We start from the raw sequence: 19,291 nt of genomic DNA, 5'->3' as shown, positions 1-19,291 counted from the left end.
AGGGTCTACATCCTATTGGTGATGGGTCCATACACAATTGGAGAAGGGTCTACATCCTATTGGAGAAGGGTCCATACCCTATTGAAGAAGGGTCTACATCCTATTGGGGAAGGGTCCATACACTATTGGAGAAGGGTCTACATCCTATTGGAGAAGGGTCTACATCCTATTGGGGAAGGGTCCATACACTATTGGAGAAGGGTCTACATCCTATTGGGGAAGGGTCCATACACTATTGGCGAAGGGTCCATACACTATTGGAGAAGGGTCTACATCCTATTGGTGATGGGTCCATACACAATTGGAGAAGGGTCTACATCCTATTGGAGAAGGGTCCATACCCTATTGAAGAAGGGTCTACATCCTATTGGGGAAGGGTCCATACACTATTGGAGAAGGGTCTACATCTTATTGGAGAAGGGTCTACATCCTATTGGGGAAGGGTCCATACACTATTGGAGAAGGGTCTACATCCTATTGGAGAAGGGTCCATACCCTATTGAAGAAGGGTCTACATCCTATTGGGAAAGGGTCCATACACTATTGGAGAAGGGTCCATACCCCATTGAAGAAGGGTCTACATCCTATTGGGGAAGGGTCCATACACTATTGGAGAAGGGTCTACATCCTATTGGGGAAGGGTCCATACACTATTGGAGAAGGGTCTACATCCTATTGGAGAAGGGTCCATACCCTATTGAAGAAGGGTCTACATCCTATTGGGGAAGGGTCCATACACTATTGGAGAAGGGTCCATACCCCATTGAAGAATGGTCTACATCCTATTGGGGAAGGGTCCATACACTATTGGAGAAGGGTCTACATCCTATTGGTGATGGGTCCATACACAATTTGAGAAGGGCCCATACACTATTGGCGAAGGGTCCATACACTATTGGAGAAGGGTCTACATCCTATTGGAGAAGGGCCCATACACTATTGGAGAAGGGCCCATACACTATTGGCGAAGGGTCCATACACTATTGGAGAAGGGTCTACATCCTATTGGTGATGGGTCCATACCCTATTGGAGAAGGGTCTACATCCTATTGGGGAAGGGTCCATACACTATTGGAGAAGGGTCTACATCCTATTGGAGATGGGTCCATACCCTATTGAAGAAGGGTCTACATCCTATTGGGGAAGGGTCCATACACTATTGGAGAAGGGTCTACATCCTATTGGAGAAGGGTCCATACTCTATTGAAGAAGGGTCTACATCCTATTGGGGAAGGGTCCATACACTATTGGAGAAGGGTCTACATCCTATTGGAGAAGGGTCCATACCCTATTGAAGAAGGGTCTACATCCTATTGGGAAAGGGTCCATACACTATTGGAGAAGGGTCTACATCCACTGTTGGGGAAGGGTCCATACGCTATTGAGAAGGGTACAAACCCTATTGGGGAAGGGTCCAAACCCTATTGGAGAAGGGTCCATATGCTACTAGAGAAGGGTCCATACACAACTGGAGAAGGGTCCACACACTATTTAGAAGGGTCCATACACTATTGGAGAAGGGTCTACATCCTATTGGGGAAGGGTCCATACACAATTGGAGAAGGGTCTACATCCTATTGGGGAAAGGTCCATACACTATTGGAGAAGGGTCTACATCCTATTGGAGAGGGGTCCATACACTATTGGAGAAGGGTCTACATCCTATTGGGGAAAGGTCCATACACTATTGGAGAAGGGCCCATACACTATTGGCGAAGGGTCCATACACTATTGGCGAAGGGTCCATACACTATTGGAGAAGGGTCTACATCCTATTGGAGAGGGGTCCATACACTATTGGAGAAGGGTCTACATCCTATTGGAGAGGGGTCCATACACTATTGGAGAAGGGTCTACATCCTATTGGGGAAAGGTCCATACACTATTGGAGAAGGGCCCATACACTATTGGCGAAGGGTCCATACACTATTGGAGAAGGGTCTACATCCTATTGGGGAAGGGTCCATACACTATTGGAGAAGGGCCCATACACTATTGGCGAAGGGTCCATACACTATTGGAGAAGGGTCTACATCCTATTGGAGAAGGGCCCATACACTAATGGAGAAGGACCTACATCCTATTGGAGAAGGGCCCATACACTGTTGGGGAAGGGTACATACACTATTCAGAAGGGTCTACATCCACTATTGGAGAAGGGTCCATACACTATTGAGAAGGGTCCAAACCCTATTGGAGAAGGGTCCATACACTACTGGAGAAGGGTCCATACACTATTGGGGAAGGCTCCATCCACTATTGGAGAAGGGTCTACATCCTATTGGTGATGGGTCCATACCCTATTGGAGAAGGGTCTACATCCTATTGGGGAAGGGTCCATACACTATTGGAGAAGGGTCTACATCCTATTGGAGATAGGTCCATACCCTATTGGAGAAGGGTCTACATCCTATTGGGGAAGGGTCCATACACTATTGGAGAAGGGTCTACATCCACTGTTGGGGAAGGGTCCATACACTATTGAGAAGGGTCCAACCCCTGTTGGGGAAGGGTCCAAACCCTATTGGAGAAGGGTCCATACGCTACTAGAGAAGGGTCCATACGCTACTTGAGAAGGGTCCATACGCTACTAGAGAAGGGTCCACACACTATTGAGAAGGGTCCATACACTATTGAGAAGGGTCCATACACTATTGGGGAAGGGTCCATACACTATTGGAGAAGGGTCTACATCCTATTGGGGAAGGGTCCATACACTATTGGAGAAGGGCGCATACACTATTGGAGAAGGGTCTACATCAGTGGTTCCCAAACTTATTTAGCCGCGCACCGCCTTCTATGTCCCGACCATGTCGACTCCCCCCACCCCCCACCCCCCCATCACGTTATGGCTATATATATATATATATATATATATATATATATATATATATATATATATATATATATATATATATATATATATATATATATCAGACGTCAAGCTAAACAGACAGGGTTAAAAAATATGATCGACCTTTTTCTCAATCACTTTCATTTTTTAAATAGTAATTAATAAACATACCATTACAATTTCCTTTGATCTAATTTTAAATAAATATTTAGAGTGCCCAGGTAGCACTTAAAAAATGCAATTTAACGGTTTTCTTAAAGTAGGAACGTTTAACCTCTGCGGCCAGAGCGCTCTCCTTCCTTCTGCTCTGCGTAAACCTGAACTGGCCACCTACTTGTGCGTAATCAAATGTCTATAGGGGAAAAGGAAAAAGCTTTAGCCATGAGGTTCACTTTTGCCTCAGACCGACTTATTGCTGTTTTATGGTGTGGCTGAATCTGCGATCCGCTGCCACGCGGACAGGAATAACAAATGCTGCAGGTTCGGAGTCACTAACTGGAGCGGACCCGACTTTAATACATCATCCCAAAATAGAAGTTAATATGTTAATTTGACCTGGAATGAAAAATGTTGTTATAAAACCTCTTAAAAGTTTTTATCACAGAGGAGGCAGAGCTCATTTCTGCCTTGCCATTTCTGCCATGGTGCAACAGCGAGGGGTGTCCTGATGATGTGGGGAGCTAATGCCGAGCTCCAGCTGGCAAATATATTGAAAATAAAAGCAAACACGAGCAATAAGTTTTGCTTTTTGAGCAAAATCAGCGGAGATGGCAAATTGGAGCGCTGCAGCACTCCGTGAGCGTCTCTGTTAGAGCTGGAGCTCAGATCATCAGGGACTGCACAGGGACTGATGTGGACAGTCCTGATGATGTGGACAGTTTATAAATGCCGCCATGGCGTTGCAGCAAATTCACGGCATTGCTCTGTAAAAACGGCTTAGGAGAAACTCACTTTAAACACCTATAATTCAACTGTTACCAGTAATTGTCTTATTTTAAATAGCTACAAATAAAAAACCATCCAGCTAGCAGTCATTTTACTTTAATATCAGAACTTACATTAAAACTAGAACCATGTCCTCCTGCTGCAAACCCAATACACATGAATGGAAATGTGACATCATTTGTCCTAAGAATAATTCAGGTATGTGAGTGTTCATTATGGACCATAAGGATGTTATTATGGATGTCTGGACTATAAAAATGTACTTGGAGCACCAGACTCGTAGATATGTGGAACACACATCCAATCTGCCTGAAAAATGTTGCTCAGGTTGTTTTAAGGGTTTGGGTTCGTCTCAGATCAGTGCAGTGGTTGGATACCCTTACATAAAGTTTTACTACTAACAAAATACCTGCTGGTATCCATGTTTTCAGTCTGACTATTGATAATACTATTAGGACTGGGATAAATGATGTTAGTAAAATAGGGATACAACAAAGAGGTGTGGTTGGTATTAAAATGGTTCATTAAACTTAAATTCAGTCCATCGCCACCTGCTGGTGTTCTTATTATCAACACCAATAAAATAAACACACAATCAGCATTTTATTAGAAGTGTCTGTTTTAGTGTTTGCGATGTTCTGCATGAACAGCGAGAGGTCTGTGGACCATACGTGGTTATTGAGTTAAGGTTTTACTGCTGTAGGTAGAGTAGGTGTAACAGCCTGTGTAAATGCACCAGAACGTCATCTACACATTATTATTATTCTGCCCCCCCAACCGTGTTCCCACACATGGTTGTGCTTGATGGATGACAGATGTTTACTCGTTATGTTTAAGGTTTGCTTTACAACTCAGAGTTTAGGACTCTGGCATGATGGTCCATCACTGTCTTGTTCTAAACGTTTGAGTCAGTGAAACCAAAAAATAATAAGACTAAAAGACTTTTGTGCCCTTGAATGTTCACGCAGCCAGTCAAAAGGTTTAATAGTAGAACTAAAGCTGGAACAGTTCGGCTCTTGCATCCAACAAGTCCTCTAACCTGGAGCTCTGACAGACAGTTGCTCATGGGCACTACAGGAGTGTGAGGTAAGAAGCATCCTCACTTTGCCTGGAAATGGAGTGTTTTGTTTTAGGTAACAGAGCTGGAGGAGGAGGGGCAGAGAGTTAGATAACAGACTGCAGAGAGGAAGACGAGGCATGCTACATAATAAGTGTGTCAGAGTTGTAACGTGTCTGCTTGTTATGGACAAGGAAAGGCAGACGGGCACCAGTCTGTAAGTGTGCCCCCTTCAAGGGCTACGCTAGGAAACCTGAAAAAGATCAGCAGGGAAGAAACTTTCTGTTCTGGGAGTAAAACAGGAGTGAAGGGACTAACTGGAGAGATGGGCAGTGTTAAGAAGGTCAGTTTGTCCATCTGTGGTTCCATCTCGGTCCTCCACAAGGTGCCAGGGCCCCTATCTAGGTGTTTTCCAGGCAGACTCTGGTCCTCTCATTCACTCAGGACCACCCACATCTGCCGTGAAGCTGGGTTCCACAGCAGCATGTTTGGCCAATCAGAAGCCAACGTCTGTTTAGTGTTGTTTTGCATTTCAGAGCATTAAACTGAAAGTGGTTCCTAGAGTAAAGTCGAAAGGCTGAGATAAAAGTTTCTGCAACAACTTGGACGGAGTCATCATCATCTTAAACCACTCTGAAGAACATCAACTCATCTGAGATCATCGTTGTTGCTATTATTTTATTAGTGTTGGACACAAAATTGCCTGCAATCAACACACGATGTACCCTTTCACGAAGGTTTGCAGACGAAATCCCAGATTTACAAACACTTCACCGTCTAAAGACAGCAGCAGGTTTAGAGACGCGCAGAATCTGTGCTGAAGACTAAACTAAACTTATTAAAGCCCGTGTGAGCTCTGGGATTCACAGGAATAAGTGCCTCCCCAGCAGATTTGTAGAAAAATGCCTATTTAACCGAATGCCCTGGACCAGGGGCGGGGCTTCAAGGGGGCTGGTTGAACGGGCCCCCACTGCAAAGAGGCAGGTGAGAGGGAACGGCGCCTCTAACACAAACCAAGTACGCTGGATAAGACAAGCACCCTCCACCCCACCCCCTCGGTGCGCTCCAATCAGCTGCTGCATGATGACATGTATGTGAACACATCTTAATAAAACCTCCAGAAGAAAGTTCTCAACAGCCTTCTCTCTTTTTATTAGTGTAAAACACGATGAGTGAGTCCACATCCAGACAGAATCATCCTCCCTCCTCTCTGATGGTCTGCAGCAGCTGGGACGTTTGTGATCAGCTTTTATGTCATCACTACGATTATTATCAAATGAAGCACGCCCCTCTTTCTCGAGCTTGCTCACTACGTTTCCGTTAGGGTGCCATCTATCCAGAAGCATGGATACCTGTCCCTCGGTGCATGTAACCACTGGTGGGTCAGATGCTATCAGTCGGGAACGAGCACGGTGTCGGATAACTCGTCTCTTTTTTCCTTCCCTGTGCCTGGACTGAAGGTGCTGTATGCACAGCGTGCCTCACAGCAGCTTGTGCACAAGATGTGGCCCTCATGGAGCGTGAGTCTGGTGTATCGGGAGGGGCGGTGCTGCGTGGATGTGGATGGCTGATGTTTGAGGACGAACAGATGCATCTCAACTAATAAATGACTGGAAACCCCCAAAATGAGAAGTGGTCGTACCGGTCCACTTACTTCGGCGAGGCTGGTCGTTCCCGTAGCCTGGGATCTCCGACAGGTGGGGTGGGGGGAAGGCCAACATCGGCCATTCTTCTCCAGAATTCACAGCTGGTCAGTTCCTTAATTAGGTCAGTGAACTGGCACCGAAGGCCCAGCCAGTGTTGCAAACTGCCTGTGACAGAAAGTAGCTGAAGTTCGCCCAGAAAGTCATCCAGATGTTGCCAGATGACGTTACATGCTAATCCATCCATCCATCCATCCATCCATCCATTTTCATCCACTTATCCGGAGTCGGGTCACGGGGGCAGTAGCCTCACCTAGAACCTGTTTGCCATGGGTGACCCTACCAGAGGCAGAAAGCCTCAGACAACTTAGCTCCTAGGATCATTGAGACACTCAATGATCCTAGGTGGAGGAAAAAAAGGCACTTCAGAGTTACCCTCCACAGGGAGGGCAGCTTAGCTCTGCAAAAAACACCTCAGACAGAGATGCTACAGACTTCAGACAACACAACATAAGTGTCCACTAGGTGGGGAGGTAGGGTTGGGGACTCTCCTCACATCAGTGCGTGCAGCCGCGATAAGCAGCGCTCGTCACCTCCGTTTGGACAGGGGAGGGAGGTCATTGGGTTAGAGAGCACAGTGACTCCTGGAAACGATTCAACGGCCCTCACCGGTCGCAGTCCCGCCCAGGCTGGGAAAGGGAGACAGAGTTGCCATGGCAACGGCAGCATTCCACATTTCTTCTGAGGGGGAGTAATCACTTCAGCCTCACAGGCTCAAGGGCACCAGATTCAGATAAGAACTTGTTTTGGGGCCAGACAGAGATAATTTCCTCTCTGTCTTAAAGTTCTGTTGGTCCTCAACCCCTCTAGATCCAATAATGGCGTAATTAATCTATCCCAATCCGTGCTGCTCCGTCCACTCGCTCCTTGATGGCATCCACCTTCTGTGCCAGAGCCTGCATCTCAGCCAAAGTTCCAAGCTTACGACTCATCTAGACAATTATATGAGTTTGTGCGTTCACAGTGCGGTGTAATCCATCCATGAGCTCCGGGATTGAGCCAATATTCCTCAAAAGCTCATTAATTTTCCAGTAAGCCAGGTAACCGCTCAGGCCAAACAGCAGGGATCCCAAAACCAAAACCATGAATATCCAGACATTTTCAGAATCCTCTACAGACAGTTGAGAGAGGCATATCAGGTGCCACTGTTTCCAGGAGTCCATGATATACCCAGCTGGCTCTGTCCCAGAGGGGCATCCGGGAGCCCCTTCTCCCGTTCTCATCGTTGAAAAAATGTTGTCAATCACGTTGAGAGACCAACTGACCAGGTCCATTTTTAATCATTTCCAGTTTCCAGAAAAAATGCAGAAGTGCCGTACACCCAAAGACAGACAAAGAGCCTTGGGATAAGATAGGGAGGAGAGGAGGAAAAAAGCGTCTGTACTCCCCAAGAGCCGGAAGAAGACTGTGTAGGAGTAAAATAGTTTACAGTTTTTAAAACGGCTTCCTGCAGCGAGCAGGAGGGAGGGGGAGGAGCGGGGGACAGGTACAAGTGTAAACTCACAGAACAGAGCCGTAAGAACCTGTTCTCTTAAAGAACCGGTAAATTCTAGTGAGCCAAGCCGTAAGAATCGGTTCTCTTAAGAGAGCCTGTTCATTTTACTGAGTCAAGCCGTATGAATCGGTTCTCTTTAAGAGTCGATTCCTTTTATTGAGCTGAGCCTTAAGAACCGGTTCTCTTAGAGAGCCAATTCACTTTACTGAGCCGAGCCGTAAATGGCGGTATTGTTTTGTACAAAAAGCTTTCAGAATTCTTGGTTAGCCATCTTCAACTTAGCTTTCTTCAACAATTTATTTTTTGTAATTCACCAGTTTAACTTGTACCCGTTTTTACTACTTTACCATAATCACCATACACTTAGCAATTATTAGTTTTCTTGCTTTAGTTTTGGTCGGCTTCAACACTCCAGCTTCCAGTAAACCCCTGCAGGGGAATGTGACTTGAGTAAAGGGGCAAGTGGACCTTTTAAGGTTTTAGCCTTCCAGGTTCATGTCTTCCAACAAAAGTAGACCCAGTATAAGATCAAATATTACCGTTGGCACTATTGAGATGTCAGTTATCTTATGAGTTATCTTCCTCAGCCTGACTTTATACCTGGACATAAAAGGCTTTGTTTCAGTGAAACTCTGCTCATGTCCGCTCCAACACGCTGTACCTACGAGAACATCTTAGGCGAAACAGTCACCGTGTTGGTGGTGTCTAACGGTTAAGACATCTGCCGTGGGTTTGGCTCCCGATGGTGTCGGCAGGAAGTTACTCAGCCAGCTGAGGCAGATTTCATGTTTTTATATTTTAGTTGTATTGATTATTATCTGCTAAAAATGTTGTCTCTAAAGATCTTTGAGTCTGGTCGTTTCCAGGCAGCGTATACTCTGCTCAGCTCACATGGACTCACACTGGCCCAATAAACCAAGCAGGTAACATAACCAGATGGGTCGTGCTACCTTAACCAGTTTACCAGTAGAGGGTTGACAACATCTCACTGGCCAGTGCTGCTACAAAAGAAGAGAAAAGTTACTGCTGAGACCGGGATGCTAACCTGGCACAACTGCATGCCAGCCCAGGGCCTCATGTACCCACCGCACTCATCAACAGATCTGTGTGTGTATCATCTGTAGGAACTAATACACACCTGTTGTACCTGTGTGTGGAAATGTTCCTAAACATCAGAAAACTTCAGACCATGTGTAGGACCAGCACCTAGAGGTAGAACGGGGATACACCGAAGGTGTCAGTCATCCACTAATGATTTGAACCAGTAAATTAATATTCTGGTGGAAACTGCTGAGTCACATTACTAGTGCTAAAGCACCGAGATCGGCGTTGTAGAATGGCTGATTTCGTGTTATTTTGTAATCACAGTTTTTACTCTTCCAGTTTAATAAAGTTGTTATTTTAATTAGATGTTTGTCCTTGAGATGCACTATATAAGATAGTTTCTTCTCATTATTATGGTTGAAGGGTTCAGCAGAGCGTGCTGACAAGACTTCTCCGTGAGCGCACTGATCTGACTCCTGAAGGAGATCCTTCTAGTCACATATTAAACATCAAACTCTTCAGCTACTTCTCCTTCTTCTCAAAATGTCAAAATACGACAGATTTGAGATCCTCGCATTTATTTGCCCCAAATTGTAAAGCAGAAATTTGCCCTGCGCAGTGAACATACGCTGTCGTCACAGCACGTAGCTACGGATAGCTACGGGTAGCTACGTGTAGCTAGCCAGCTAACAAACGACTGAAACAGAAACAGGACTCTTCACCCAAGGCTAAATACCACTAATGGGAAACCCGCTCGCAGCCCCGCAGAGGCTTAGCCCTGTATGATGGCACTGTTCTTGTTAACTTCAATAGAAGAACTTGTCTTTTTGAACAGAAAACGGTTGAAATGGACGCGTGGATGATAGGAGATATGTGATGTTAGTGACCTAAAATGTTTACGGTTTTCATTTTTTATGACAAAGGGATCCTGCATATATCGGTATCGGTTTATATCAGTACCGGAAATTAGGAGTCCAACAACATCGGAATATCGGATATCAGTAAAAACAGCCGATATCGAGCGTCCCTAGTTTCAGCCGTTAAACGGTAAATGTTCCTACCCTCACCTATGGTCATGAGCTTTGGGTAGTGACCGAAAGAACGAGATCACAGATACAAGCGGCCAAAATGAGTTTACTCTGCAGAGTTGCTGGGTTCTCCCTTAGAGATAGGGTGAGAAGCTCCGTCATCCGGGAGGGGCTCAGAGTAGACCTGCTGCTCCTCCACATCGAGAGGAGCCAGTTGAGGTGGCTCGGGCATCTGGTCAGGATGCCTCCTGGATGCCTCCCTGGTGAGGTTTTCCAGACACGTCCAACCGGGAGGAGACCTAAAGGTAGACCCAGGACACGGTGGAGGGACTATGTCTCTCACCTGGCCAGGGAACACCTTGGGATTCCCCCGGAGGAGCTGGCCCAAGTGGCTGGGGAGAGGGAAGTCTGGGCCTCTCGCCTTAGGCTGCTGCCCCCACGACCCGACTCCGGATAAGCGGAAGAGAATGGATGGATGAATGAATGAATGAATGGATGGATGGATGGATGGATGGATGGATGGATGGATGGATGGATGGATGCAGGAACCACAATCAACATCAGTGTCTGATTTTCATTGGATTTTAAACTGTTAGTAGTTAGAAGTCCTTTCATTGGCCGCTTCCGGGTTTTTTCTGGGAAGTTGTAATGAATTTGGCTCATTTTGTATCATCCATGCATACAGAACGTCCGTCCTTCATAACGCAATTTCCATCAAATGCCAAACCAAAGTAGGCCATTTCCTAACCATAGCACAATTATGTATGAAGGGCAATGGTGAGTTAAGTACCCGCCCAGCACCCAGAGGGTTGCAGGTTTGACACCCACCTGTGGTGCTTGTGTATAGCAGCCTCAGTTCTGTTAGTGTGGCCCAGAGCAGCTGTGGCTCATCAAGATCTGTGTGTGTGTGTGTGTGTGTGTGTGTGTGTGTGTGTGTGTGTGTGTGTGTGTGTGTGTGTGTGTGTGTGTGTGTGTGTGTGTGTGTGTGTGTGAATAACCTTGGGGTCATCTAATACCGGTCCCACAGCCTAACGAAAGCCCAGATCCTTGGCTTATCTTCATACGCCCTACCTCTGCTGGTTCGGGCCAGACTGACCCCAGCTACTGAACTAAAGATCTCTGCATTGGTTGAATACGAAGGCTTTCCCTGTAACGCCAGATTAGAAATGCAGCAAATGTCTTCAGGAAACCAATGAACACGAATTTTGTGATGGCGGATCCATAATGAGATGTTAATGTGTGATCAGAGAACAAGAGGCTTTGCAGTTACTCCTAGAAAGACTTTAGTTTGGTGTGGATCAATAACAATCTCATAACGAGACCCGCTGAGCAAAGGCAGACTGTCCTCCTGCAGACTTGTGAAGGTGACCTGAAGGAGATGCTCTCAAATGCTGTCCTCCTTCAGGTCCTCTTGGCTTCAAAGTGCTGCTCAAATTGTCGAGCCTTCAGCTTCTCTTGGCTCAGCTGAGGTTTGAATGGGTGCCACTCTCCAGACCACCCCCCACCCCCGCGGCCCCGCCCACTCAGGGTAGCAGTGGCGCCAGCTCAGTGAGAAAAGAAAAGTTGTTTTGATAAATAGCGTTTTTGGTTTCCACAGCTACAGAAAAGGACTCACATGGTATCCCTACGGAGCAGCATAGTGGGAAAAAAGTACAGCAAAACATTATACACACACACACACACACACACACACACACACACACTTATACGCATGCAGACGTTCAGATCAACACAAAGTGACAGACACAGTTCTGCTGACCATATTCTGGATTTGAACTGACAGCATGCATTGTTTTAAAGGCGTGGCGCATCACCTAGTTATGTCTGAATGTCCAAGCTGACAGGGTTAGTGCCTGGCAGAATGCCACAGCAGAGGAGAGTGGCAGGATCTGGAGTCAAACTTCCTGATATGTGGACATCTCTCCTCTGATTGGCTAACAGCAACACGACTCTACCACTGACTCGGTCTGCTCTGCTACTAGATGTTTATCTTCACCAATAACACAAGCATGGAGGAGTTCTGCTGTGTGGTGGAGTTACTTATGCTAATTGTTAGCTTCTACTAGCTGATACGTTCTCTCCTGGACGCTAAACCAACAACAGCCTTCACCGTCGTGAGTCCAGATGGGTGAGTCCATGAATGTTAGTGAGAGTGTGACGTAGATCTGTCAGGATTTTCTAATCCTAGAGTTTCACCGTCTTTTTTTCTATCAGAAGCTAATGCTAATGCTAGGTGTAGGAGAATATCTTCATGTTTAGCCTGCAGGTGAAACTCAGAGTGACCCGTTAGGATCAAAGATAATCAATAAAAAGTGATTTTTTTGGTGAACCACACCTTTAAACAAATGAAACTAGTGAAATATTAACGCTGATCTACAAGTTATGTTTGAAATATTTTGTTTAAAATTATAATTCAAATTTTCATTTATATTTTCACCCAGTGACATAAAATCCTGTTTAATGTGAATATTCCCTCGGATTCAAAGCCACATGAACATAAAACTAGTAATCAAGTATCACATCTCTGGTGGAGAAGGAGCTTGTTAAAGAGGTTGAGCGCTAACGGCTACATATAATAAACATCACCCCGCTTCTCCTCCAGCTTCACTGGCTGCCAGTCAACTTCAGGGTTCATTTCAAGATCCTGGTTCTGGTCTACAGGGCCTTACATGGACAAGCACCATCTTACATTGGTGATCTTCTTAGTCCCTACACCCCCAGCAGGTCCCTGAGGTCCAGTGATCAAAGCCTACTGGTTGTGCAGCACCAGACTAAAGGTCAAAGGTGACAGATCATCTGCTGCTGTGGCCCCCAGACTCTGGACCTCTCTCCCCCTGAGCCTGAGATCAGTGGACTCAGTGGTCTCCTTTAAACTCACCTGTTCAGGCTTTGGTGTGACCTTCATCACCCTCTCCTTGTTCCACCTTTCCCGGATCTACTGATTTCCCTCTTTCCTTCTCATTTTCTCTCCCTTTCATTACATTTTCGATCACAGTTTAATTTTGATCTTTTCTTCTAACTTGAACCATATTTTAAAATAATTTTTTGAAAGTTTTTTTTGCATTTTGAACGTTTTGTTCTTGAGAAGCGCTTCATGATTTGAATCTTGAGCGGCGCTGTAGAAAAGATCGTTTCCTTTCTTTGTTTAATAGGAACCAACTCACCACAGTGTCAACCCAAGACCTTAAGAGGGACTGCTCCGGGTATCTGGCTTCTCGTCTGTGAGGTTGGGCGTCATTTGAATTTGAATGGCCCTAACCCTAACCCTACTTCAACATGCCTGATTTCAGTCAGCAGGTGATTAACAGGCTTCTGCAGAGCCTGATGAGCTGCTGCTCAGGTGACCCAACCACTGCTTCTAGCATGCTGGAGCAGAGAAACTGCAGGCTGAATAGCAGCAGTGACAGCCAGCTGGCATGATCAGCTCTAAAAGGTGTTGATCAGAATCAGATCACCTTTTTTCAAAGACCCTGCCTGTGTGTTGGGGTGTACCCTGGTGAATAAAAGGGGAGCGTCTCCATACCTTTGGGTTGGGGTTAGGGTTCTGGCTGTTAATGCTTGTGCACCACATAGCAGCTAAGAGTACCCAGCCTTTATGGTGGTTGCAGGACACGTTCAAGATGGTGGATTATCCTATTGAAGGTGGATTCAATAGTCTTGCTGGAGGACATCAGTGGCCATGTCAGCAATGACTGAGAGACTTGGAGGGGGTCACTGGGAGAAACTGTCCACTCAGTATGAACCCAACTGCCCCTACCATGACTCCTGCACTTACTGCCGGATACCAGGTATTAGGGGAACCATCAGGCTGGAAAAGGAAGTCCAAAGAGCATTGTTGGTCTGTAGGCCTCCAAGCAGTGGGCAGCAGTAGCAGTCGCTGAGGCTAAGTCTCGTCCAGCCCTGGACTCAGATAGTTACTGTTGAAGGTGTCTCTGTGAACCTGTGAATAACTTTTCCTGAACAAAACAGAACAAATCCCTCAAAGCTTATCGAGCTATCGCTAAAGGAAGCGCTCGTCTTCGTTTTGGCTCCATGATCTGGAGGAGCTGGTTTCAATGACCCAGTCTAAGACCAGCTCAGTGGTCTAGTGGTGGAGCGTCCGCCCTGAGACTGGCAGATTGTGGGTTCAAATCCATGGCCGGGTCATACCAATGACTTTATAAATGGGACCCGATACCTCCCCACTTGACATTCAGCATTAAGAAGTTGGATTGGGGGTTAAACCACCAAATACAGTAGTTCCTGGGTGTGCGTGGTCTGCAGCTCACTGCTCCCCCAGAGGATGGGTCAAAGGTGGAGAACAACACCAGTGTGACAACTTAAACTTCAAACCAACATCAGGATGGCAGATGTGACAGGAATGGCTAGTGAAAGGTTAACAAAGAATTAGATATCCCCGGAGAGGGTGGGAGTGCTTATTAAAGCAGGAAGGATGAGCTTCAGGAGGATACCGAGCAACTGTGGATCCGACCAAACTGAAGGGAGTGTTTTCATGGGATTGGATAGTAGCTGGTACCCTAGTGTGGGTCTGACAGGACCAGCTGGCAGAGATCTTACTCCCACCAACCTTCTACACCAGCCACACGCATGCTTAAAACCTTCAGAGCTGGTGTAGGTGACTCGTTTCCTGATGCAAATGCAAAACCAAGTAAACGGAAAGGAGTGTTTCGTTTCTTCCTGCCTCTTTTGCTTTTACCCCGGGTTTCCACGGGAGCCGTCAGCAGCACGTTACTGCAGCAGCACGTTACTGCAGCAGCACGTTACTGCAGCAGCACGTCTTGCTCGCGTAAGCTGCTGCTTGGCCCTTCCCACGAGACGCGTAGCAGCAGGGGAGCAGCTGTCACCGACCGAGCACGAAGTCACACGAGTGACTTTGTCAGTAAACACAACAACAAGCAGGAGAAAACTACAACATGGTTTGTGTTTTATGTTCTGTCCGTTTTATAATCGCCAATACGGACCTGAAAAACAAAGGAGACCGCTAGCTAGGTGATAACTTCTCACGGGGCCGCACAGTTAGTAACCTTTTTTAAAAGTAAAGCAACCAGAAGGCAGTACGTTCTTTATTCTGAAAATCTCGGGAGCTTCTCTCCATTTCCGCGTCCGATTTCCTGTCTTTCCTTCCCCAAAAATGTCGAACTTGACCCGTTTCAGAGGCATCACGTGTGGAAAATAGAACCGGCGCGTAAAGGCCGCGACATGCTGCTCCTGAGACGCGGCCGACTCGCGCTGCTGACGGCTCCGGTGGAAAAGGTTCTGTTGACCACAGCGGTTCCTATCAGCAGCTATGACGTGCTGCTGCAGTAACGTGCTGCTGACGGCTCCGGTGGAAAGCCGGGGTTAGAATGAATCATAGAGACGGACCCCGGTGTGCAGTTTGGGGAGGAAATAGGTTAGGGGGTCCTGGGGGCTGCTCTGCATGACTAAAACAAACCATTCAGCAAACAAACACTTAGACACTTATGAATTATGGACAAGCCATCTAAATGTGTTATAAAAACAAGGAGTGGGAAGTCGTGGAGCGAGTGCTGAGCTAATGAAACATCTGTCAGGGGGTTTCAACACTCCAGCAGCGGGTGGTGCCCGGGCGAATCAGTGATGGTTATCTATATGTGGCCTATGCTAATGACTCGGCACGTTGGCTGTGAGTGACAGAAACACGAGAACACTGAGAGGGAAATGGGAGAAAAGTGTGCCGTCATCAACAAAGCAGTATGACTATGCATCAGCCATGTTGTTTCTCACTTTGCCCCCATCAACATCAATAATTCACAACGCTGTGTTTACCTCTCACAGACACGCACAGTCCATGCAGCAATGATCCAGGACGATATACTGAACACCAGCAGCACTGTTCCTGGGCAGATGGTCATAAGGGTCTTCATTACAAAGCGGGTGTTAAAGTTGATCTTGTTGAGGGCTCCGATGCTGCGCGACGACGCGTCTGTGAACAGCTTGCTGTGGAGTAACATGACCCTGCCAATCAGGTAGAGTCTCAGGAACATGGGGATTGAGAGGATGATGTCCACATCAGCATCAGCCACAGATGGCATGTAGGTGAAGGCCAGTCGCGCTGTCCACGTAAAGACATACTGGCCTGGGATGGGATGAATGGCACAGACCAGAAGCTCCAGCACGATGAAGAAGATCCGCTCATACGTCATGGCTATCCTCCAATCATCAGCGCCGTTGTCGACCATGAACAGCTGACAACAAACAGACAGACAAAGAAAGCCAGGGCCATTCTGGTTAAACATAGGATTTTGTATTAAACCACAGGCACCTTGTTTTGGGCACACACCATAAAACATTTCAGTTCTTTGTTATTTTATGGCAGTAGGGAGCCCGCCCATCTATTCCGGACCATGGGAATGAACAAATGAATGCAAGTCAACGGGGCTAAAAACGCTATTTTCTAATTCCGCTTGTGTTGTGCCATGGATTTCACAAAAGATGTCCGTGAGTTTCAAAGACAACTTTTGATACCAAGAACGCGCTTATTTTCAAACTGGGAGAAACGTTATTTTAGGTTTGGTGTGAAAATAAGTCCAGGACTACAAATGCGCTTCACCAAAGTGATGTCATTGACCCAGACACGGAGAAAACTGAGGAAAAAGGGCTGTAAGTTAAGCAAACTTCAAATCCTTCCTTCAGGAGGAAAGAACCACCGTGAATCTGGTCATTTGGTAAATAGCGGCTATGCTAGGGGGAGGAGATTATGTGGTGACATCACATATGTGAGGTACCAAGGCCTGGTGTGTAGTCATGCTAATTACAAACTTTTACAAGCTGATAAATCTCAAATTAGATGACAGGCATGGCCAAAACCCATTATCATTACTTTTCATTGAAAGTGCAGTACAACGTGCGATCCAGGACGTAAGGCAAAGCAGGTTAGAAAATAGCTCTTTTAGCTTCGTTGGCTTGCATTCATTTTTCGTTCTCCCATGGAGCCGTGAGCCAACAGGAGAGGGAGGAGACTTAGGCTCCCTATTACCAAAATGCTTCTCATGGCTCATGTAATACATACACTAATACATACGCTGTATGTGTCTTTAAAACTGTACCTATCCATGCAGCAACTTTAAAACGTGAGTTTCTCTATGGGCTGTTGGATTGTAGTTGGATGCAAAATAGTGAAGAAAATAAGAATTATTCATTAGAAATCCCACAGAACTGGTGTGTCTGACACCTGTAGGATGACCAGACATCCTGCTTTGTGCAGGACAGTCTCCCTGTTCAATTCAGATTTTTTTATTTTTGATGTTTTATATTAGGGATGTAAGAAAATATCGATGTGGCAATATATTGTGATCGTTTTTCCAGCAATCATGTATAGTCTAATCCCTTACAGATTAATAGTTACAGTTCATTCGAACATCTTATTCTTAGTTTTCCTAATCCAGATTGCAAAACTGTAAAACCACTCTTGTTTGTAGTTTTATATCGTCCACCAGGCCCTTACTCTGAGTTTTTGGATCAGATCTCTGATTTGGTGCTAAATACTGATAAGGTCATTATAGTGGGGGATTTTAATATTCATGTGGACATTGAAAATGATAGCCTCAATGTAGCCTTTAGTAATATCTTAGACTCAATTGGTTTTCCTCAAAGAATACATAGCTCCACCCACTCCTGCCATCATACATTGGACCTTGTTCTGACTTATGACTTATGGCATTGAGTGTGAGGAAATAACAATCTTTCCACATAATCCAGTCCTCTCGGACCACTTTCTGATAACCTTTGAGTTTTTTATAACTGAGTTCTCGAGACATGAAAGTAAATTTCATTATAGTCGGTCTCTATCTGACAACGCAGTTGCGTCATTTAAATCAACTGTTCCATCTTTACTGTCCTCAGCATCTCAGAGGAACGTAGCTGAGGGCAATATTTTCAGTTCTAACCCCTCACAAATTGATGCCTTAGTTCATCATGTTAATTCCTCTTTACGTGTGGCATTAGATGATGTTGCCCCTTTAAAAAAGAAGGTAATTAGGGACAGGAAGTTGGCTCCCTGGTTTAATTCTCATTTACGAGCCTTAAAACAAAACTCTAGGAAACTGGAGAGAACATGGCGCTCTACGCACAATGAGGAGGCCTACCTATCCTGGAAAAATAGTCTTGTGCTTTATAAAAATAAGCTTCAACAAACTAGAACTGCTTATTTCTCAGCACTAATTGAGGAGAATAAGCATAATCCTAAACTTCTTTTCAGTACAGTTGCTAAACTTACACAGAATCATAGCTCTGAGCCATCTATTCCCTTAGCCCTCACCAGCAATGACTTCATGGGATTTTTTACAAGTAAAATTAATTCTATTAGAAACAAAATCTTTAGCATCCTCCCTAATGCGATTTCTTCTTCCTCAGTAAGTGAGGCAGCATCAGAGGTGACTGTAGAACCTCATCTGTGCTTGAACCGTTTTGATCCAGTTGAGCTTTCAGAGTTATCAAAAATATTAGCTTCATCTAAACCTTCAACTTGCATTTTGGATCCAATCCCAACCAAATTATTTAAAGATGCATTTCCTTTGGTTACTGCCCCCATTCTAGATACAATCAATCTATCCTTAGTAAATGGATATGTACCACAAGATTTTAAGGTTGCTGTAATCAAACCTTCACTTAAGAAGCCTTCTCTGGATCCAGATGACCCAATGAATTATAGACCAATATGTAACCTTCCATTTTGATCCAAAATCCTGGAGAAAATAGTGGCCATCCAAGTATGTGAGCATTTAAACACTAATGCTCTGTTTGAGGAATTTCAGTCTGGTTTTAGAGAGTATCACAGCACTGAAACTGCATTAGTGAGAGTTACAAATGATATTCTCATGGCCTCAGATAAGAATCTTGTGTCTGTTCTAATCTTGTTAGATCTCAGTGCTGCCTTTGACACAGTTGATCACAATGTTCTTTTAGAAAGACTTGAACATGTTGTAGGGATCAAAGGAACAGCGTTAGGCTGGTTTAAATCCTACCTGTCTGACAGATTTCATGGTTCAGTGCTTGGACCAATTCTTTTTACTATAAATATGCTCCCAATTGGTAAAATCATTAGACAGCATGGGATAAACTTCCACTGTTATGCTGACGATACTCAGCTATATTTATCCATTAACCCTGATTAACCTAATCGGTTGGGTAGATTACAGGCTTGTT

At 45.4% G+C, this 19,291-nt stretch overlaps 1 protein-coding gene across 3 annotated transcripts in view; it reads right to left on the bottom strand.

The window, feature by feature from the left end:
- kcnn1a (potassium intermediate/small conductance calcium-activated channel, subfamily N, member 1a) overlaps positions 1-19,291 on the bottom strand; it is a 148,524-nt gene that overhangs the window by 38,248 nt on the left and 90,985 nt on the right. For all 3 annotated transcript variants that reach the window (XM_070541837.1, XM_070541836.1, XM_054733995.2), the window contains exon 4: positions 15,914-16,332. In XM_070541837.1, the coding sequence (XP_070397938.1) occupies positions 15,914-16,332 (419 nt within the window). The remainder of the gene's footprint in view (positions 1-15,913; positions 16,333-19,291) is intronic.

Source organism: Nothobranchius furzeri, chromosome 11, assembly GCF_043380555.1.
Source record: "Nothobranchius furzeri strain GRZ-AD chromosome 11, NfurGRZ-RIMD1, whole genome shotgun sequence".
Lineage (NCBI taxonomy): Eukaryota > Metazoa > Chordata > Actinopteri > Cyprinodontiformes > Nothobranchiidae > Nothobranchius > Nothobranchius furzeri.
Note: the sequence above shows the minus strand (reverse complement) of the source record. Positions and strands in the feature narration are given on the sequence as shown.